General features: G+C 36.8%; 1 protein-coding gene across 1 annotated transcript; it reads left to right on the top strand.

Moving 5' to 3' along the window:
* The first annotated feature begins 667 nt into the window (after positions 1-667).
* zbtb47b (zinc finger and BTB domain containing 47b) lies at positions 668-23,003 on the top strand. The gene is made up of 7 exons (XM_079602629.1): positions 668-870; positions 4,774-4,876; positions 15,133-16,383; positions 18,145-18,292; positions 20,301-20,416; positions 20,838-20,982; positions 21,147-23,003. The coding sequence occupies exons 3-7, from the start codon at positions 15,184-15,186 to the stop codon at positions 21,548-21,550; spliced, it is 2,013 nt and encodes a 670-aa protein (XP_079458755.1). The 5' UTR covers positions 668-870; positions 4,774-4,876; positions 15,133-15,183; the 3' UTR covers positions 21,551-23,003.
* Positions 23,004-23,922: the final 919 nt, after the last annotated feature.

Below are 23,922 nucleotides of genomic sequence, written 5' to 3' on the forward strand. Positions count from 1 at the left end.
AAATTCATGTACTTTCAGAGTATGAACTGGATTCTCTGATTAAGAATTCACTTATTGACTGTTTATTAAACTGCTGTTTAGGTGTGTAGTGCATATACTGTACTTCTAGGCATACTACTCGTACTGTTATACTGTTAGTCATACTATAGTACTGTTTAACCATAAAATGGCAAAAAATAGTGGTAGTTTTATCTTGGCATTTACACATAAAAAAGCTGCTCAAATCAGTTCTCCACAGTTACCGGTATTTATTTTTACTTCTCAAACTCGCCCGTTCCTTAGATCCTGTACCCTCTGTCTGCTGGTTGCTCATAATGTCAGAAGGTGCAGTATGTCATCTGGATATTGTTTGCCTATTGTTTCAAGAAAACTGCATATCCGGACATCCTATTCACTATATAGTAGAAAAGTGTGCATATTTGGACACAAGGAATATGGATTTCAGGTTTCAGCATGTTCTGCACAAGGCAAGGTGATGTAAGACATACAAGGTCATGAGCACCTGGGTGACAATGCTCCATCTCCCCATAAGGACATTTCGTAATCATCAGTCATTTTTTAGCTGTAGATTTAGACTAGAGCTCAGACGGGGAAAAAATCTAGTGCAATGGCCCTTTAAAACTTCTGACAAAAGCCCATATGATCCCCAAGCTCCAATCACCAATTCCTACTGCAAAAGCAGCCTCTGCATTTTTGTCTGTCTGAATGCTGCTAGCACGGTGGAAAAAAAAGAAGAAGAAAAAAACAGTGAAGGGAAGGATAACTGAAGAAATGTGAAAATCCAACGTACTATTACATGGCGAGCGGAAGTCCTGGGCAAATGGAGGTTTTCGCGGACTCCTTCGATGCTAGAGACCTCGGATCAAAATGGTACAGTAGACAACGACATTTTGTATCCATATTTTATCTTTAGTAATTTTGAAAGACTTAGCTAGGCCGATGAAACTTGCAATAGTTTGTCCTGGGATGTGTCTGACTTTTTGAATGTGTTAAATAACGTGATGTCGCCAATAAATTTGACCGCGCAATGAAGTTTGCAACTTGTACGGAACGCCGACAGTAACAGAAATTGGAAGGTTAACAAGAATGCAATGGCCACAATAGCTACATTGTTGCATTTAAATAGTTAAATTCTCTCGTATCAGTGTGGACAGTAATCACGTCGTGACTGGTGCATTTTGTGGACATTGATGCATCAAAAATTAAAAGCGAATTTTTTTTATTCCAAATATACTTCGGAAATTATAGACTTTGTTGTACAGGAAGAAACAGAATGCATGTCACAACACTGTTAACTTAGACATTGCCTTAAATTTGTGGAGTTTAGAAATACAGGAGCTTAGAAACTTTAATAGCCTACTTTATACCAAAATGGTAAAATACCATTTAAATTAATTTGTGATTAGATTAATCATTTTCGAAATGTTACTACTTCGAAATGCAAGTATAATTTGCCCAAAACAAATAAGCTTGAGACCTATAGCAAATATTTATCATTTCATAAATTACATCAGTATTAATTATCACGATTATTGTTAGTAGTAATGTTGTAGTCTAATGATTACTTTTTTATCAAAGTAGAAACAAAACAATAGGCCACTTAGTTCTGCATATTAATGATCAAAGTTAAACAAATATCTAAATTGTAATATAATTAAAATACTTAAATCTCTACCAAACAAACAATAGCAACACCAAAATATTTTAAAGGGTTCACATGGGCATAGAAAACCTAGAAGTAGCCTATCAAATAATTTACAAATTAAATTGTGATTTTTCACAACTGGAAAAGTGTGTGGGGTGTTCAACAAATTATGGAATATAATACATATTTGTTCTAGTAGGCCTATATTCCATTGTCTAGAAGTTGATCTTTATGTGTTTACCTTTATAAAACAAATTTAAAAAAATCATTATCCACCAATCACAAATGACAAAAATGGTCTGTTTTTAGTAGCAGGGAAGTTAATCATACCCATAAGAATAAAATGGGAAGAGATGTCTTACAACCAGTTATTTTCATTATTGGCACTCTTATTGTTTTAGCATATTAATATTTTATACCCGTAGCAAACCGAGGGAGAGAATCAGAGAGGTTGCAGGATGACAGCAGAGTTGATTTTAGGAGCCGTCATTAAAAAATAAAGCATGTATTAAAGTACAGTGAGGCCGCTTCACATCTGGAAGCTGGGTTAATACAGCATCTGGGTCAGGTCACTACTTTAGTGCCATGACCCTGTCTTTTTGACCTCCAGTTGCTCGCTTGACTTTTTTCACATGACCCTTAAAAAGTGTAGTTCTCTTTTTTTATCATTATTTATACAGTGCATATACAGTGCGGTATTTAAATATGCATTGTCTGTTGATGGCTGGCATGTGAAATGAGTCAGAACCCAAAAGACTCCATTACGCCCCCATTAATGCAGTCGGTTATGAGGATATAATCAATTTTAGACAATCACCAGAATATCACTTGATGATGCCATTAAACAGTTTAATTTCCAAATCGCGAATAACAGAAAAGGAGCTGCACTTGGTGACTGGTTAAGCATTTGTGCTAAAAGCTGCAAGGTCATCATGGGATTGATTAATAGGGAACACTCATACTTATAAGACGTTTTGGATAAAAGCATCAGACAAATGAAGAAATGCATCGAATGCACTGATGATTTCCTAACATGAACCTACATGAATCGCCCCTTTGTTAACTGTTCCTCTTGAAATCGCTATAAAAGTTTGTACTTTAGAAAGAGCTGAAACAGAACAACTCTTGCTCAACTCTGCAGTCTTGTCCTTTAGTGCTGCAGCCTGGAAAAAAGCATCATGCTGAGGGTTTTTATGTAACCGTCTATTCAGGACATTCCTGCCCACCCTTGACTTTGAGGCTTCGTTGTCTCTCAGTGCTCTGCTGTTGGGGACACTTAAATCCATGTGACAAGTGCTCCTCCAATGCCTCCCAGCATTCAACTCCAGCAGAATTGTTCTTATTATTATCGATGTTGAAAACAGTAAAAATCAAAACAAATTAAGGATATGGTATAATAAATACAGTTCTTAATTATTTTTTCAATCAAATAGAAAAGTAATAACAATTTAAAATAACTATTTTCTCTTTGAATATATTTTAAAACGTAATTTATTCATGTGATGGCAAAGCTGAATTTTCAGCATCATTACTCCAGTCTTCTTCAGTCACATGATCCTTCAGAAATCATTCTTAATATGCTGATTTTCTGTTCAAGAAACATTTCTTATTATTATCAATGTTGACAACAGTTGTGCCGCCTAATATTTTTTGGATATGGTGATACATTTTTGTTACAGGGTTCTTTGATGAATAGAAAGTTCAAAGGAACAGCATTTATTTGAAATATAAATCTTTTGTGACATTATAAATGCCTTCGCTGTCCTTTTTGATCAATTAAATGCATCCTCGCTGAAAAAATATGAATTTCTTAAAAAAGAAAAGAAACCCTTACTAATCCCAAACAATATTATAAAATCAGCATTGTATAAATTAAAGGCAGTACAACAAATATTTACATACTACTACTATGTAAATATGATGCATGTGAATCTATGCATCATTTGAAGGATCTATTCACTGAATCTTAATGATTTTAATCTGATCAACACACATTTCCTTCTTTTTGGTCATGGGAAAGAGAAGACATTTCCCACACTAGTGTCCGTGTTGTTTCCTCACATTGCTGCACACTTAGGTCAGAGTCTGTACATGGAGAAGAGTTGGCCTCTGAGCAGAGTTAGCAGATCTGTGGCAGTGTGTGTTTTATGTGGCAGAGACATGCCAGCTCCACAGGCTCTTCTCTTGGCCAGGAATCCTGACTCAGCTCAGGCTGAGTTCCTCTGGCAGTCCTGCTCTGGAGATCACATGCAGCTTTGATTATTTACTTCCTGCATCCGATACGTTTAAAGTCCCCATATTATGCGATTTTAAAAAGTCCTTATTTTGTTTTGGAAGTCTCTTTTAATAGGTTTACGTGTATCCAAGGTCAAAAAAACACTTCTCGTAATTTCTCATTATATATTGCAGCATCACCTCTTTTCTCATTACTCACACTCTGCTCTGATTGGTCAGATGCCTCAGTAAGTATGTTGCCTGACCTCAGCATCTGTATATCAATTCGAGTAAAATGTTTCTATTGGTCTATTGTTTCAATTTGCAATAAAGATTAGGCTTCTGAGATTATAGTATTTTGCAAAGTTGTTTGTTTTTGATTGCAAAAATACATTTTCAATTTTCTCCCCGCGCTGTCACAGTGATCTCACACAGCTTTGTTTGTGTCGCCAAATGGTTCTTACGGTGGATATACTGTCTCTTTTTACGAGAACCTGATTTCTCTCACCTTGTCAAGTGCATCTTTTATTATTAAACGCAGCAGACGCGTACGAGAGGTAAAATCCTTTTGTTTGTTTGTCTGGCTCAATTTCATGCCCCGCTTGGCACATAATATTTCAAACTGTGATTCTGTTGCTCTTGGTTGCATTAACATATAGATGGAAATGGGAAGTCTTCTAAATATATCTGTCTCAGCCGGCACAGGAAAAGTGCAATGAGTCGTAGACATTCCCATGTGGTTTTGTGATAAAATAAATGCTGTACGGCGATTGAAGTATCCAAAGGTTATGAGAGATTCTTAATGCCTTATTGTTGCCATAAAAATGACTTTCGTTTAAACTAACATAGTCCCAGTGTAGTCTTTCAATTTCCAGATATAGTGATTGATTTTTATTTATTTTTTCATCTTGCAGCCGATGCCGACGAGGACTTCCCTGAGCAGAATTTGCTGGACGTACAGAAACTCTGCCGTAAACACCTGCTGTCCTCCCTTGCTCTACTAAAACCATTGGACAGGTGAGTGTTTCTGGGTTTCTTTCCTCCTCGCTCCTCAGAAAAGAGCTTTCATTGGCTTCCAATCTGTTATGCTGTTAATTAGCTGAACCTGAAACCAACTGACAGGGGAGCGCCATCCTAATCACTTATTCTGATTGAACTTGGTAATTAGATGAACGGATGAAATGGATGACAACCTCTTTCAACAATTTCTAACCTAAGGGAAATATTTATCCTTATATAATACATTTGTGCAAGAGTTATAATTTTCCACATGTTTATATCGTTTTGCATTTTGGTCAACTTTCAGTTTAGTTTTAGTTCTTTTTTTTAATCCCATCATTTTATTAGGCATTATTTTTAATATTAGGTTTCTATATCGTTTTTGTTAAAGTGGACATTTATATATTCAGGGTTTTTTTCCGCATTAGCCTGTCTCATTTATTTTAAATAATTACCTAAATAATTGTATTAAGTCAAATTAAATAATTAATTGATTGGAACGTTACTTGCTGTGAGTTTAGTACTTTAAAATAAAATTTGTATTTTTTTCTGTGGCTATTAGTTTCTCTGACTATACTACTACCGTTGAAAAATTAATACTTCTATTTAGCAAGAATGCATTGAATTTGACTTTTACATTGTTACAAAAAACTTATATGTCAAATAAATGCTGTTCTTTTGAGCTTTCTATTAATCAAAGAATCCTGAAAAAAGGGCTTCACTGTTTTCACGAAAATATTAAACAGCAGCACAACAGTTTTCAGATCCGAGGAGCAGCAAACAGCCGTGTTCAGTGAACTGGCATGTGTAATAGCAGGTGTTATAGTGCAGGAGGTTTGCTCAGTGAAAGTGATGCTGTGCTTTGTGGCAGCTCTCTGGCAGTGTGTAATTATGAACTGTGCTGGCTAGTCTGAATGGGTGAGAAGACTCTAATGCATGTATCCGTACCTAAGAGAGCTTAAAGAGATAGTTCAACCTAAAATGAACATTATGCCATCATTTACTCAACCTCATGTCATACCAAACCTCTTTTACTGTCTTGCTTTATGGTAAATTATGACAATATTTTCATTTTGTGATGAATTTTTACCTTAATACAGACAATGAAGGTGAGATGGCACCGGTTTTAGGCTTTTTTTGTCATTCATTTTCTTATTAACATATAATAACATCTCACTGACCCTAAACTTTTGAACAGTAAATGCAAGTGTGCTCATCTCATGTTACTATACTCAACACAGACTTTATTGCTCAATTTTACCTGCTCATAGCTGAAGCATGTCTTGCTAATTTACAGCGTGCACACACACACACACACACACACACACACACACACACACACACACACACACACACACACACACACACACATACAGTGGCTGTAAGTCATTTTTGTGTCTCTGCGAGGGCTATAAGTGTTTGTCTGTCTAGCTCAAGGTCAGGACTGAACGTGCGTCCTGATTGGATCGGGGAGGGTGTAGGCATCGAGCAATACCACACGCATACACAGACACCCTGGGCATCTGTTTCTCTGTCTCATTTCTCGGTCCTCTGAGGACAGATCCATCACCTTGGAAAGTGGCTCGTCTCAGAGGGCGATCAGTACACTGGGGCTTCAGAAGTAGAAAATCTGCGACTGAATCTTCTACGTCTGGCCTACTGAGACTCTTTCCTTCTCACAAATACGTGTGGTTTCTTTGTCCTCAGGGAAATATACACTAACAGATTGATTCAAATGAAAAGTGAGAGACCAAAGTGGTCTCTGCTCTGTTATTTCTTTGTAATGTCATAGACATGATAGACCTGTGCAGAAGCTATCTATCTATCTATCTATCTATCTATCTATCCATCCATCCATCCATCCATCCATCCATCCATCCATCCATCCATCCATCCATCCATCCATCCATCCATCATATATATCATCTATCTATTTATTTATGTCTGTTTGTCTATGTCTGTCTGTTTTTGTTATTGTTTTTTTTGTTTTTGTTTTTTGGACCCATTTCTCACTACTTAAGTTACCTTTTTAGAACTCTTCGCACAGTTCTCCTAACCAACTTTCAGCTTTGCTAGTTACAGTAATTTCACTTCAAAAATGCACTTAAACTACCAAAACAATTGATGCATGTCTCAAATCAACTCATCTCCATAACACTAGCAAAGTCACCTAACAATCACACTTTGTCACTCATAAAACAATGATCTAAAAAACACTATAACAACTGGTAGCCTTACAATAATATATATACCTGATATATATCAGGGGTGTTTCCTCCAAGGGGGCAAGAGAGGCGGTGCCTCCTCAAAAATGAGAGAAAATAACCCATATTACAAAAAATAAAACAAAGCAAATATTACACAATGTGACATTAAAAAGTGTATAAATCACAAATGTTTCTAAAGTAACACTCTCCTACAGCGACACCAGCAGGAAAAGTCACCGCGGGAATCCGCATCTCTCGTGCCTCCCCTGAGCCCCGTTGACTTTTTTAACAGAGACTCTAAAGCGAGAGGTGTTTAGTGGGGAGTAATTGAGAATTAATGGGGTAAAGTCACTTGAGAGGTGGCAGTGCCTACATCGCGGTATGATTGGTTTTGATTGGCCATGATTGGTTCACGCAATAAATCCCGGCTCATTTTTGTGTGCCCTCCTAGTTTGTATATCAGTCTGAATGAACAAAATGATGGTGTTAATGGGAAGGATAATTAAAAAGTACCGGTAAGTAAACAGCTCAGCCACTTACAGTAGATATCACCGTTTTATGTCACGTCAAAATCAAACTTGAAATGGCCTTAAAACATGATGGCTGTGTGTTTTTTTTTAGTGAGCAATCATCTTAGTGAAATTAAAGATACTCTTCTATTGAAATGCAGGTCATTTCTAATTGTGCATATTGTCTTAGGCAGAGAGACTCCAGATGCAGAGTGATTACTTGGCATCTGTGTGTGATTGATGAGGAAACGGGTCCAGACAGAAGCGCCTCTGCACTTTACAGCACTGTGAAACTTCCCTTTAGGCTGGCAGCACAGGAAGTGGAGGAATCCAGAGGGCAGGAGGACAGCGATTAGTCTCTCGTCTCTTTAATAGCGGCCTGATTAGATTCCCATGATAATGCTTGTTTTCCATTAATACAGAGTGGGCAGCAGTCTCGAAGTTTAGTCGAAGGTCAGAAGAGTCACTATTCTGTGTCGTGGATGCAATACACTTGCTAAAGATGTGATCTGCTGCGAGGGTTACAGTAATACCTAAAAATTAATGGTTATATATCTGTCACAGTCATTTATTATTGTGGTGTCACAATAGATGTTTTGAAAAATGTTCACACTGCACTTTTCCATAAAACATAAGAATAAAGGGTCCAAAAGTAGCACTAATCTCATTCATGTTTGCATATATTCAAACTTGGCACATCAAGATGAGTGTATTGAAACTTTTAAATAATTTTGAATTTGCAGAAGAAGGAGTGAAACTTGTGAACTGAACGAAAGATTTTTACTGAACAACGACTTAAAGGTAGGGTAGGTCAGAATTGTCTAAAAAAACTTTTATTCAAATTAGTTTAAACTGTCTTTATATACCAATACATAATTAAAATGCAAGTACTCTGAAATAGAGAGTATAAAAAACTGAGTAGCTCTAGTGTATTTAATCTTCAATAAACACAGCTCATTAATTCCATTCACTCCCACCTAAAAACGGGTGCGCGACTGCGCGCACGTGGGCAGAGCCAATAATAGCGGCGGTAGTCATGGCGACGGAGAGTGACAGTCGCGCAAGCCAATCACTTGTTTCGTCCCGAATGGAATTAATGAGCTGTGTTTTTTGAAGATTAAATACACTATAGTCACTCAATTTTTATACTCTCTTTTTCAAAGTACTTACATTTTAATTATGTATTGGTATATAAAGACAGTTTAAGCCAATTTGAAAAAAAGTTCTTTAGACAATTGTTACCTACACAACCTTTAAATATTGGTCTGTTCCTCACACAAAGCTGTGGTATGATGACTTCAAGAGGCTTAGAGCATGCCTAAGTCATATCAAGCACTTTTATAGTGTTTTTTTTTTGTTTTGTTTTCCGTACAGTATGAGGGTGAGACCGAGTAAACCAATCAGTTATTTTCTATTGTGGTAAGTCAGCCTGGTTGGTGACTGATGACTTTTTCCAGTACGTGTAAACTCTCATTCCAGATAATAAACCAAAATCCTTCCTAGTTGGGATAGGATCCCATATTCACAACCCTTTCCAATTGCCTCTCTGATTCATTCTCGGTTTATTTTCCATAAAATCTGTTGTAGTTTTATGCTGACTCAGGTTTTAGTGAGTGTCTGTTCAGATCAGTGTTGAACAACCGTGCTGAAGCTCCATCCTAGCTGTGTCTCTGGCCAGTCTGAGGGAGATTCGGGCTGGCATGATGCCCGCTCTTGTTCTTGAGGGTGTCACTCAAGCCTCCCAACCCTGAGCTCTTGTTAGGACAATGCTGAAGGGGAGAAAGGATTGCTGAGTTTGCATTTCCATCGTTCCGTCTTCTGCCTGACAGCCAGAGCCTCCCCCTGCTTGTGCTCTGAGGTCTGTGGCACTGTAACAGCAGAAAGCAAATCTGGCTGGATTAGCCTGGGTCAAGTTACCAGTCTTTTCCAACACAGAGATGCTATTTTAGTCAAAAAATACTTTTTTATTTGAAGGCATTACTTTCAAGTGTGTTTTCACTTTTATGCTTTCCAAAAGATAAAGATAAAACAAGTTGTTTTTTATGTCGTTCAGAGTTTTATAATATTCCTGTGGCTTGTTGCTGTGGTTTGTTGAGTTTGTATTGGGGAATGACTTCCTATACGGTTTCTGAAAATGTGAGCAATTCATGAAAAGTTGTTGAGAGGTTGGTCAGTGGTCTTCACAGTGGCTGCATTGTTACAGTGCTCCGTGACAGATGATCTACTCATCACTCTCAGTCCATTTAAAGGGATAGTTCACCCAAAAATGAAAATTCTGTCATCATTTTCTCAGCCTCAAGTTGTTCCAACCCTGTATGAATTTCTTCTGCTGAACACAAAAGAAGATATTTTAAAGAATGTTGATAACCAAACAGTTGATAGGCCCCGTTTACTTTCTTAGTATGGAGGGGAAAAATACTATGGAAGTTAATGGCAACTGTCAACTGTCTGGTTAACGACATTCTTCAAAATATCTTCTTTTGTGTTCAGCAGAAGAAAGAAATTCATACAGGTTTGGAATGACTTTTATTTGAAGATTTCCCTTAAATTCTGCCATTGTGCTACTAATTAATTGGCAGTTTGGTGCATGTGATGGCCATAATTTGTCAACTGCTAGAGATTCTGCTGCATCATTTATAATAGACAGGTTTGGTTCAGAGAAAACAGTGTGAAATTTGACATAAAATCAACTGTTGTAATGTTCTTTTGGTTTTATTGTTTTCATATAGAAAAAATAATAATAATTTAATGACGAAATATAATTTGAAAGGTTAGTTCACCCAAAAATGAAAATTCTGTTATAACTGTAATTACTCACCCTTATGGTGTTCCAAACCCATAAGCCTTTCGTTCATATTCAGAACACAAATGAAGATCTTTTTGATGAAATCTGAGAAAATCTGTCCCTCCATTGGCAGCTATGCTACTGACACTTTGATGTTTCAAAGAGTTCATAAAGAGATTGTAAAAAGAATCCATATGTATCGAGTGGTTTAGTCAAAATTTTCTGAAGAGACACAATCGATTTATATGATGAACAGATAGAATTTAGGCTTTTATTCACATTAAAACCGATCAGCAGACAGAAACAGAAGCTCAACCGAACCGGCTTGACGCATGAGAAAAAAACCCTCATTGGTTCTTTCTGAAGCTCAAACGTGCTGCGTAACACGAGAATGAACCTCATTGGTTTTTGCACGTCAAGTGAACATGCTTGAGCTTCCGTTTACCGCAACTGATGTGTGATGTATACATACATCTCTTATATGTGAATAAAAGCCTAAATTCAGTTTGTAATAATAGACTTCTTTTTTATACGTTTGTTATAAAAAATATATATATTATGCGCTGGTTTAAGTTGATAGAAATAATTTAATAATTTAATAATTTACCAAATGAAATGAGTACCTTTTATTTGTAAATAAATTAAATCCAATAGATTATTAAATTAAGCAATATATACAGTACTGTTCAAAAGTTTGGGTATTCACAGTATTCCTGTGATGGCAAAACTGAATTTTCAGCATCATTACTCCAGTCTTCAGTGTCACATGATCCTTCAGAAATCAAATGCTGATTTTGGTGCTCAAGAAACATTTTGTTGGTAAAGATTGGTAGAAAATGCGATACATTTGTTTTTCAGAATAGAATTGTCTTTCTTGCTCTCCATCTAACCATTTTTGAAAGTAAAGGGGCATTTAAAATCTCTATGAAGACATATCAGCAGAAGCGGTAGCCTTTGTTTGGGAGTTGTGGTAAACAGTGCAGGAAAGACTGCAGAAGTGAAAGTCAACTGAGGGTTGATCTCGTTCCCCCACCGCTCTGCTCTCTGCTGCCTGGCACTGTGGCGATCGTCCTCAGCCAACTGCATACCAGCCGGCCTGGCCAGCAGCCCTGCGTGAAGGCAGTACAGGTTTCTGCACAGCAATGAGCTCAGCTATAGGAACCACATTGAAAAGCGTTACACAACCCATGTTGCTGGTAATGACAGGTCTGTTTAAACAGGTTTGGTCAAGGTCTTGTTGCAGGAGTATTAGTGAGCTGGCAAACTACGGTGTCGGATGAGTGACATAGCCGACCCAAAATTCAGACTTGTGTGTGATGAGAGGTTGGTCACACTTTATATGACTGTATCCATATAGGTATCAGTCGATATAGTCAGATATAATCTTTAAAAACACGAATTATAGTACATTAACAAACGTTGAGCAAATCTCAAAATTAATGACAACAATTAAATCAACTTTTATTCAGCATAGACGCATCCAATTTATCAAAAGGGAGGATAAATACATTTATAATGTTACAAAAGAGTAATGTTTCAAATAAATGCTGTTCTTTTGAACGTTCTTTTCAAAAAAATATTAAGCACAAATGTTTAACAATCAAAAAAATGTTTCTTGAGCACCAAATGTATCATATTATAATGATTTCTAAAGGATCATGTGATGATGAAGTAATGATGATGAAAAGTCAGCTTTGCTAACATATGAATAAATTACATTTTAAAATCTATTAAAACAGTTGTTACATTTTTTTATATTTTACAATATGTTTTTACTGTATTTTTTATTAAATAAACGATGCATTGGTGAGCGAGCAAATGAATATGCTTCCAGTATAACTTTGGCTAAATTGCTCTAAAACTATACTGAAGAGAATATTTATATTCACATCACTTTATAACTGTGGATGTTGGCTCTTTTTATTCCATAGATGTAGAGAGTGACAGGAAATTCTTGAGGAGAGCGAGAGAGAGGAAGATATGTGAACACTCACTAATTTGATGTCTTTCAGAGAAGTTTCATGTTGCCAGTTTTGAATTTGATACAGCCGACTTGGCATTGTTTTGGAATAACAACCTCTTATCTATTTTCAATTATTCCTGGTGGCGCTAAAGAATTTTATTTATTTTAATGAACAGCATGAATGCTTCTGAACTAGTAGGTTTCTTGACTCGTGTGTTCTGTTTAGCTATAGCTGTAGGTTTTTGCTCCATCCCAGTGAACATTCACCTTAAAGATACAAAGATTCACAAAATATTCCAGAGAAAAGAATAGTGCATATGGAATTACATTTGAACTTTTTAGTCAGTCAGTCATATCTTCGTCATTATCGAATCACATTATATTTCCACTTGTTCTTGACTATAATGTGTTGTTCCACAATAGTGTGCAAAAGTGCCAACCCACATTTTCAGCGCCGTTGATTCCATTCATTTCTCCGATATGGATTTCAAAAAAGTATTTGTTAAAGCATTGTAAGCCATAAACCAAGCCAACCAGCTACGAGCTGAATCATAACATTACAAACTTTGATGTTAAGAAAAAATTAAAAATGTAACAAAATACAAAGGTACAAAACACTACATAAATTAAATACGATGGAGAAATATAAAACTAATCATTTAAAAAAGTTGATATACATATATACTGTATATACTGCAAAATATATTTTTTTGCTTGTTTTGACTCTCTGATTGGTGGGATTTTCTGTACAGCATCGTGGGTAATGTAGTTTTTCACCACAAATTCTGCTGTTAAACATGATTCTTTTAAAACTAAGTTGAAATTATGCAGACTAATGGCTTCAACCGAAGCAAATACTATCGCAACCTCGTAGCTCACCGTCAGCCTGTCTTTAAAGGTTTATAAGTTATTGTTAAAAATCAATTTCCCTGTGGAGAAAAAGAATGTTTTTACTTCCTGAACCCGACTGTTGCACTGTATAGACCAGGCAAATACGTCAGTTTGGTGCAGCCAGCTTTTTCCAGACATTAGTTTACGTGTAATGGTTTGGTCACAGTGACCACATATGAGGATAAATATTGTTATGTTTTAAATGCTGTCAATTGGGTGTATTTGTGGGTGACTTTTAACAAGATTGATTGGACTTAATGGCCTCCTGAAAAGAAACTAATCCTGTTTACGGAGATAAAAAGTAACACTCTTAATTCCACTTGTTGTTAGACACATAAAAGTCAGCGTAACCAATCTGTATAATTGTTTGGAGAGTTTGATATTTACTCTCCCTGCTCTCTTTAATTGTTTACTGGCCTGAGTTTTGTCTTGTGCATAATGATAACTCAGAGAGGCTGGATCCAGGAGGAGGAAGCTAATGGTTAGCGCACAGCTCTGAATATCAATGTGCTTTTTTACATACTTCTAATTCTCTTGGTTCGCCCTTTTCTCTTTTTGCTTGCTGCCTCTCCCTTTGTCCCTTTCTTTTCCCTCTGTGGAGTTTTTAAAGAGATGCTGTCCGGATCGAAACCTTGTCCTTCCTGATCTAAAATAAACCAACCTTGGGAGCAGAAGGGGAGGGCACAGCTGCAAGCTCCAGTAGATCCTGCCTTTCTCACTCTCAGATGGACTTTGTTTGATAATGTTTTCAAGGCCACTGCGAATTAAATCAGTTTTTTGTACAAATGTATTGTCCTGATGTTTTTGGTCAACCTTTATACAGTTTACTTTAATAATAGTTATTGACATTATAGATCAAATATATATTTAGACTATATTCATTTCACACCAATATCTTGGATATCGAGGAAACCATTTCAACCAAACCACTTTTTTTTTGACAAGTAGATACCAAGTACAAACAAAATTATTCAATAATAAAATACAGAAAATAATCTAGTTAATAATAACCAAGCATGATTTTCACAAAATTCGTTTTTTAATAAATAACACAAGGAACTACATTTAAACATTTTCACGTAGCCTACATGCACCAGTATAACCAGACATAGTAATACACAGCAATATTTTAACAGATCATTTAATTATGTAAACCATTAAAGTTTTATAAAGTTTACTGTTATTTTTAACTAAAACTATAAAAAAAATGTTTTTGGTAATAAAAAATAAAAAAAGCTTAAATAAAATGTAAATATTAGATGAAACATTTTATGAAAATTAGAAACTTTGCCTTGGCAACTAACTGAAATACAATGAATTTAAATAAAAATATTTTTTAAAAATTGACAAAAGCACATAAAACAAATTTTAAAATGAAAACTGAAAAGATTAAAAAAATCTTATTTAATATATAAATAAATAGCCTACTATAATCGTATATAAATAATAATAAAATAATACTGACATTAACAGTTTGTAATGGTGGCACTAATTAATAATTAAATGTAAAATAAATTAGAAAAAAAATGTAACAAATTAATTTTAATTGAATCGAATTCTATAATTCAAACTGTTTGAACTGATTAACTGAATCAAGTTTAAATCACTTAATTGTTACATTACAGTCACTATGAATACATCTCATCTTACTTGCAAGGTTTGAGACAAGGAAGCATTGTGAATCTAATAGTGGAAGTGATACCGTGTTTAAAAAAGTAATGGCCAAATAAAACCCCATTAAAATTATTAGTCATATTATTACTATATGCAATATTTGCTTGTTGCATTTATTGCATGGTACTTTGCTCTAGAAATGCAAATCTAATTCTAAAATGTTTTATTCTTATATATATAATTGTGCTGTTTATGTTATGAAGGAATTGTACGATTAAAATGTGTTCTCCTGTCTTATCTCACAGTGGACTGCTGACTTTCTGCTGGAGGATGCAGTGCTGCACTTTACTCGTTTAATGGACAGGTTGAACGAAGGGCATCTCTACCAGCCTCCCCTGTGCGACGTGGACCTTGTACTGGTGTCCAGCTGTACATTTTCCGCCCACAAGTGCGTGCTGGATGAACATAGACCCAACTTCCAGACCCTCCTCCCCCAGAGTAAACAACTGCACTGCATAAACCTGGCCTTCGAGGTGCTGAGCATCCAGATCCTCAACTTCATCTATATCTCCATCTTTGGAGTGCTACAAGTGGCCATTGTGCTCCAGATGAGTGATTCCTGCCACAAACTACTCGGCTCCAATGAGATGGCTGACACAGACGGGCAGGGCAATGCCTCGTCCAATCAGATGTACAAGATGAAGGAGATTGAGAAGATGTACACACAGCAAGGAAATGGTACTTTCTCATTTCTTGTAGAAGATAGTGGGGTCAGTAGGGAAATTACGCAGACACATTCATCTAGCATCCACTCCAGCCCTCAGAACAAACACTTCTACAAAAATGATGACAGCAGAGGGGGAGTGGCTAGTGGAGGAGGGCGGGGCTTGTGCAACATGGAGGGAGGGGCCTGTTTCAATGAAGCGGGAGCCCAGGATGGTTCTGTCTCTTTTAACAGAGAGCAGATTATTGTGGAGGTCAATCTCAATAACCAGACGTTGAATGTTTCTAAAGGGTCAGACGGAAAGGGCATCACCTCAAGTACCTCATCCCTCCTCGTTCACCGCCGCACTAGTCTTCCCGATGCGGAGGAGGGGAAGGAAGAGTCTGATAATGAAGATGTTGACGAGGACAAAGAAGAATATGAACAAGGAAAGGAAGAGATGGAAAATTGCAGTGATGATGAGGAAGATGAGGAAGAGAACAACCTCAACATTCCAGAAACAGGACACACCAGCATGGGAAGACGGCGTGCCACAAGAATACTAACTGGCACAGATGCCGCCATGAGACAGACACTAATCGACTCCACACTAGGGGTGGGGAGGAAGAGGAGAAGAGAGCAGGAGAGTCTGGGGCAGAAGGTGAAGCTCGAAGAAAAGCAGCACTTTTCCTGCAAGAAGTGCCCTCGTATTTTTAACAACCGCTGGTACTTGGAGAAGCACATGAACGTCACACACAACCGCATGCAGATCTGCAATAAATGCGGCAAGCGCTTTTTACTGGAGAGCGAGTTGCTGCTACACCATCAGACAAACTGTGAGAAAAACATACAGGTACACACACCTGTCTGCATGCGCACGTTAACAAGGTCGATCTGTAAGGCTGATTTCACACAAGCAATTTTGTGTGAAATCAGCCTAATAGATCAACCTTGTAATAATAATAACACAATAGTAACATGAAATCTGTTCCCACAGAACTGGGATACTCATTATTGTTTCATAATTTGCCGATATACACTACCGTTCAAAGGTTTGCTGTGGTCACTAAGATTTTGTTTTAATTAATACTTTTATTGAGACTGGATGCAACTTTTTATTTATCAAGGAATCTTAACAAAATATATACTATGGTTTACACAAAAATATTAAGCAGCAACTGCTTTCAGTGATAATAATAACAGTGATAATAATAAGAAACGTTTATTGAGCAGCAAATTAGAATGATCATGTGAAATTTTTTAAGGATCATGTGAGACTGAAAGGGATATTTCACCCAAAAATGAAAATTCTTTCATCATTTACTCCCCATCATGTTGTTCCAACCCTGTATGAGTTTCTTCCTTTTGCTGAACACAAAACAAGATATTTTAAATGATTCTGGTAACCAGAGAGTTGACTGTTGCCATTAACTTCCATAGTTTTGTTTTCCTTCTATGGAAGTTAACGGGTAACATCAACTACCAGTTACCAACATAATTTAAAATATCTTGTTTTGTGTTCAACAGAAGAATGAAACTTATAGGTTTGGATCAACATGAGGGTAAGTAAGACAACATTTTCATTTTGGGGTGAAATATCACTTGAAGACTGGAGTAGCGGCTGCTAAAACTTAAACTTTGCCATCACATTTTATATTTTAAAATATATTAGAATAGAAAAAAGTCATTTTTAATTGTAATAATATTTCATAATAATACTGTTTTTACCATATATTTTTTTATCAAATAAATTCAGCCTTGATGAGTATAATGCCGGGGACATTCATAAAACATTCTAAGACTGAACTGAATACACTTACAGACTTTTCAACGACTGAAGCAGATTTTAAACACGACTGTGAACACCGACTGAACACAACTGTCTCTGACTCGGCGCGTTTGTGCATGATCAGTCGTAAGTATCAAATTACATTCATAATCGGCCTTACAGTCGTTAAGTGTCTCCCCGGCAGACAAAAAAAAAAAACTGTCTTACCGACTCAAAACTTTTGAACGGTAGTACATGTATATTATATTATATTATCCATGCTTATTTCCTAAATGTATTTTTAGCTGTAGATTAACATCATCAATGATCACTTCAAGTTAATAATTTAAAACACTAATAATTTAATAACTTCTTATAACACATTTTATCATGTTTAAAGGTGGATTATGTGCATTCTCTTCTGGTACTCTGTTATGAGTGCATATTGCAGAGCAGAATGATAAACCAGAGAGTTGGGATGATATATAGGCACAGACTGTATTAGGGTGCGGAGAACAGCTGTTTTCTGCCATTAAAGCAGGTCTGCCAGGCCATTTCCGCATCTAACTCAAACTGGGTCTAAAACATCCAGCACCCATTTGTCTCTGCTATATTAAGCACTTACGGGGAATTCAGTGTAATTAAGGGAATTGTGCTGTTGTGTTTAATTTGGTATAAATGAATTTAAGTTAGAGGTGCCCTTTGCAATATTCAATCTTTATTTTGCTTGTGAAGTTCTTGTGGTTCTCTCTCAGAATGATAAAATCCTGTTGTGTTTTCCATCGACCCCTAAGGGAAAGCTGTTTAGTCTAATGCCGTTCATTCAGATCCTCTGATCTTTTGTAGTGCGTGACTTGTGGAAAAGCCTTTAAAAAGCTGTGGTCTTTACACGAACACAACAAGATTGTCCACGGATATGCCGAGAAGAAGTTCTCTTGTGAAATCTGTGAAAAGAAATTCTACACCATGGCACATGTCCGGAAACACATGGTTGGTGAGTACTGGGTCATTCTGTCCTTTTTTTGTCACTTTCATGTTGTTCCAAACCCGTATGAATTTTTATTTCTCCTAGTTAAACAAAAAGTTATTTTTTTTAAAGAATATCCTGGACACTCTTTTTCAGTGTCATCAAAGTGATTAAGGACTGAATCTATGCTTACTTTGTCTGAGGAACATATTGTAATTATTCACTGAAAATCTTGACACATGCACCTTTACATTGTAAAAAAAAAAAATGGCACCGGAGTTTGGGCCCGCCATCACTGCTTGCAGCTATATTTAATCTTTGTTCACCGTAATTAATAAACGATTTACTTTTAGTTCATTTAGTTCATAATAACTGATACAACTTTTGATTTTAATAATGTGTTAGTAAATGGTTTAATTAATATTAAGGGTACGCACGCTTACACAACAACGATATGCTTCAAACGAACAAGTTTGACAACATTGTCAAAACAATTCCCATTCACACGGATCCACGAAAACAGCTAAAAATTTTGTATTCTGCTGCCACGCCATTAGATGGGGATGAAACACTACAGACTGAACACATAATACGTATGTGCATGATGTCATCGTCTTCAAAGATTCAAGTTTTTGTTCTTTACACAGAGACCGTTTGCACTTTGAAACTCGTTTTCAAAAGTTTGCGTTTTCAGGCCCCCAAAATGCCGTTGTCATGTAAACGAATGGCCTAAATGCATAAAAAGTTTTGCGTTTTTAGTTGTAAAAAAGATGTCGTGTAAACAGCCCCTAATATTAATAAATGCTTTAGAAGTTTAGGATTTTTTTAGGACTCCCCAAATCTTTGTAATTATTTGTGACATTTATTAATCAATTATACAAACTTTTTTTTTTTCAGTGTAGCTGTCCTGAAAGGTGTAGTTATGTACGATTTGTGAATGAAATCACTCTTTTGAGTCATTTATTTTGAATCAGTTTTCTAGTTCACAAAACTATTCTAAAGGGTTCAACCTCAAACTGTCTCTCAATTCAGACCCTCATCAGGCAACAGGCCACATCTTGATATTTTATCCTCATTTTAACATCTAACAATACCACCTGCCACAGCTAGGTGGCAGTCAAGATGCTGCTTAATACAGCAGCCCTGTCTAATGCACAAAGACATATTGTGGTGTAAATGAACCTTCAGGCAGAGGTAATACAGCCCACCCTGGCCTTCATACTGTACGGTACTTTCATCTTCTGAAGCTTGATCTTCCCAGAGCTTGGTCAAACACAATAGTGAAATACCCAGCTCTGTTTTGAGCAGGGGAATGAGCCGCTGTGACCTTGCTTTACCATCCAGAACAGACTGAGCCGAGGACAGAGGCTGTATTGTTTAATCTGCCCTGACAGCAGAGAGGAAATATCTTATCTAGAAGAACTTCCTTCTACCAGAATCCACTCAATTGTCCACAGGGTAACAAGTTACACTTGCTCATCTAACACAGACAAAGTAAATGCAGTAATAATGCAGTCTTATTATACACAAAACAGTGCCACTATCTCACTTTAACCTTTAAAACTAACACTGAGATGTGTTTAAGATGAAATTAAGCTTTAATTCGTTTTTTTTTATCAGTTAAATATCTAGTTCAGTCATGAAACTCTACAGGGCGCAGGCTGATTGGCCTCTGCTGATCCTGCAGCCAATGAGATCGCTCTGGTTATTTTTTCCTTTAACTGCAGCGCGCTATCAGAGTTCTTCTGAAACCCTCCACCTCCCCCAGCTCCACCTGCCTAGATTTATGTATGTCTATTTATGCAGCATCATATCTTACATGCTCACAGCAGTGTGTCTATGTATCTATTAGCAGTAACAAATCCATACTTGCTCTGCAGAAGCAGCGAAGCAGATCTAGTCTGCAAACACCAAATACATGAACATTGACATATTCAATAACATGCTAAAACTATTCCAAGATTTGTCCTGATTGAACTGTTACTATGAAAGCAAAACAAGAAAGCATTTCTTGAATTTTGGTTGTTCATTGCAGCTCACACTAAGGACATGCCGTTCACTTGTGAGACGTGTGGGAAGTCCTTCAAACGCAGCATGTCTCTTAAAGTGCACTCTCTCCAGCACTCTGGAGAAAAGCCCTTCAAGTGTGAGGTGAGTTCACTTATGTGGATTATCAGTTGTAGACCAGAGAGATTCGTGTATTTAATTTTTGTCTTTTTTACAGAAAAAGTCATTTCCCCTTAAGTTTACACTTAAGTGTCTTATCAGTGTGTTTTTAAATGTTTTTGAAAGAAGTCTCTTATGTACGGTGGCCGAGAGAGCTCAACGCCCTGCAAATTAAGAAAACACCGTCATCAGTTTTACAACACATGTGTGCTCCAAATACTCACAACACAACCAAATACAGAAACGCGCTGTAAAAGTTCACAACACAACCAAATACAGAAACGCACTGCAAATAGCACAGACCACAACGGAAATGTTTCCAGGGGACCCTAATTTGTGACGAACCCGGTTGGGACATGCTGTAAATTATCATCTACTGTATCTGATGCTGCTACTCATGTTGTAGAACTGCAGTGAAAGATTCCAGTACAAATACCAGCTGAGGTCACATATGAGCATCCATATCGGACACAAGCAGTTCATGTGCCAGTGGTGTGGGAAAGACTTCAACATGAAGCAGTACTTTGATGAACACATGAAGACCCACACTGGTAGGAACCACCACTTTGGCACCTGTCATAAACACAGTCAACACAAATCTTGATTAGATATTAATATTTAATATTAGTACAAATTATTGTAATTTTCTTTACTGTATATCTAAACTGCCAGTGTGACTGCACACTAAGTTCTTTAATCTTTTTATCTGTTCCAGGAGAGAAACCATATATCTGTGAGGTCTGTGGAAAGAGCTTCACGAGCCGGCCCAATATGAAAAGGCACCGCCGCACTCACACTGGCGAGAAGCCGTACCCCTGTGACGTCTGCGGACAGCGTTTCCGTTTCTCCAACATGCTCAAAGCCCACAAGGAGAAGTGCTTCCAGGTCAGCAACCCCATGGTATCTGATACCACCAACCTTCTGGGACTGGACCCCACGTCAACTGATATGGACACACCAGCCAATCAGTTACCCAGCCACCCCATGACCCCTCCTGGAGAGGCATCCAGTCTCCACCAGGTCAAGTCGCTCTCGCTTCCCTTCGCTCACTCTATCGTAGGTCTTCCCTCTCCCCCGACCCTGTTTTCCACTGAAAGGGTTAACTCCGGTAACAACTAGTTTTTTAAGGTTCCTTTGATTGTTTATTGTCTGAAACCCAAAGCTTGCAGTAGCTCCCCGTGAGCTTTTTGATTCACATCTGATGTGAATCACTCTCATATGGGTTTACAAACATGCTGAGCGAGGTCTTAAGACTTCCGGCAGGTGTTTGAACAGTGTGCGACACTGAATATTCTTTTTAAACTGTGCAAATTTTCACTTATCTTATTCTCATAGAGATATTTTATATACTGTGCAAATAAGCTTCTCATATTACAGAAAGAAAACAAATGTTCTCATTATTTTTGTTGATGTTTGATGTATTTTTTTGTGAGCTACAGGATTAGCAGTTAGCACTGCATTTCTGCACTTCACATGCTCTCGCCATGGTCACCGCGATTTCAGCAAATAAGACATGTTCCTGGATTAACATATTTTGAATAACATTCCTGTCCCAAAAATTAGTTCTTACTCCTAAACCTAACCCTGCCCATAACTTATCCCTAAAATTAGAGGGAAATGATAGGTGAATAACACTGATGTTGAAGCACCTCACCCTGGTTCTAAGCCTAAACTTGACATAAACTGTAAACTTGTCCCTCAAATCTGATTGGTTGATTGGAAAGATGTTGATCCAGGAACATGTGGTACTTGGTGAAATCACGTTCACCCTCTTGCTATAGTCGTTCATGCTTTGTCCGTTGAGATTCCCATTAGCTGCATTACAAAATACAAATGCGTTTTGAACTCACAGCAGAGGGCGCTGCGGGACGTGAGCATTGCGAAGTTTCGGAACAGCTCTTTAGCCAATTAAAATGTAGCATAAATATGTCCCCATGCCATAACCAAATCCAGATGTATCGCAGTAACCAAATCCTGTTAGCATATGTTATAACTGAATATGAAATGTATAATCACTCCAGCACCTTATTTTTAATCGTAGATGTATTTATATTGTCCTGTCTTCTTCGTATTCTGAAAGTTGAACGTTTTGCCACATGAGGTCCTCTGATATTTGCAGAGGTTTGTTTTGTGAAGCGTCTGTGCAGGGCACAGATTAGACGGTTGGTGTGTATCAAAGGTTATATGTAGCAAAGGCACTTGAGAAAAACTTTATTATTTTTAAAAATCCCAAAGAAGGATGCTTCGCAATTCTTTTTCTCTCTATAATATTTTACAATTTTCAGAGCACTTTACTCTCAGTGTTGGCCATATGTGTAATGGCAAGATCTGAAACGCCTAAACCACTTATGAGTGTGAAATGGAGTGTGTTTTATTTGCATGGAGGCAATATCAAACCTGGATGAGCGCCAGGGTATGTTTGGTTCAAAAATATTTCTGTTGAATGTCTAAAATGCTTTATGGTACACAGAACAGGTTTATCCGCAATTTTTTTTTTACAGTGATTTATCAGTCATCATTAATGCATTTACTTATTTTTTTCACTTCACACTATTTTTATGATAGTTTAAAATGACAGCGGGCCTGAATAACTTATAGAAAGTGAGGACTTCAGTAGTCAAATGATGGAAATCATGTTGTTGTTTTGTGCCCTAAAAGTTTAGCAAACTATTAGACCCGTCTTCTGGGACTCATGTACGCTGTAAGATGGTCCTGTTGAGAGGCCACATAGAATTTGAAATTATAAAATGATAAAAAATTTGTCACAATTTCCTTACCCACTGTCAGAGAGGATTTTTATAGACAAAATCTAGTTGAAGAAAACACTAACAACTCTAGGAGCAGTAAAATGTAGTAGCTATAATAGGTATTATCCTATATAAATATTTAAATATATATAAATATACACACACACACATTTACGATATATATATAAACATACATAGTCTGTAAATAAACTCTGTGTCAGTTTCTGTTTAATCAGTTTTCTTTGTTTACATTCTTTGTAGAGTCAAATGAATGTGGTGAGATGTGGAGGTCAGCACTCATGAAAGAACAAGATGGAAATACGTTTTTATATTGGGAATAAACTCTAGAATTTAGCTACTTACCATTTTAATTTTACCGTACCTTGTTCACAGTGCATCAGTCATGTTTCTGGGTTAAGAAAACGCAGCTTAATGCAAGTAATGGCAAGTGGTTTTAAACGGTATGTGTTTCTTCAAGAAGTTTCTGAAAGTCCCGGCAGAATGGTCAGTTAAATATGGAAGCTTGTTTCTGCCATGGAATTAAAAAAATTAAAAGGTAATAACGTCTTTTATCTCACCATTCCAAGAAAAAAAAAGTCTGAATTGCAAGTTTACTGTATCTCTCAATTCTGAGGGGAAAAAAGTCAGTTTGTATCTCAGAATTGCTACTTTAAATTCAGAATTGTGAGATGAAAAAAATCGCAATTGCGAGTTATAAAGTGGGAATTGTGACATATAAACTTG

The sequence above is a fragment of the Phoxinus phoxinus genome (genome assembly GCF_949152265.1).
Source record: "Phoxinus phoxinus genome assembly, chromosome: 24".
Lineage (NCBI taxonomy): Eukaryota > Metazoa > Chordata > Actinopteri > Cypriniformes > Leuciscidae > Phoxinus > Phoxinus phoxinus.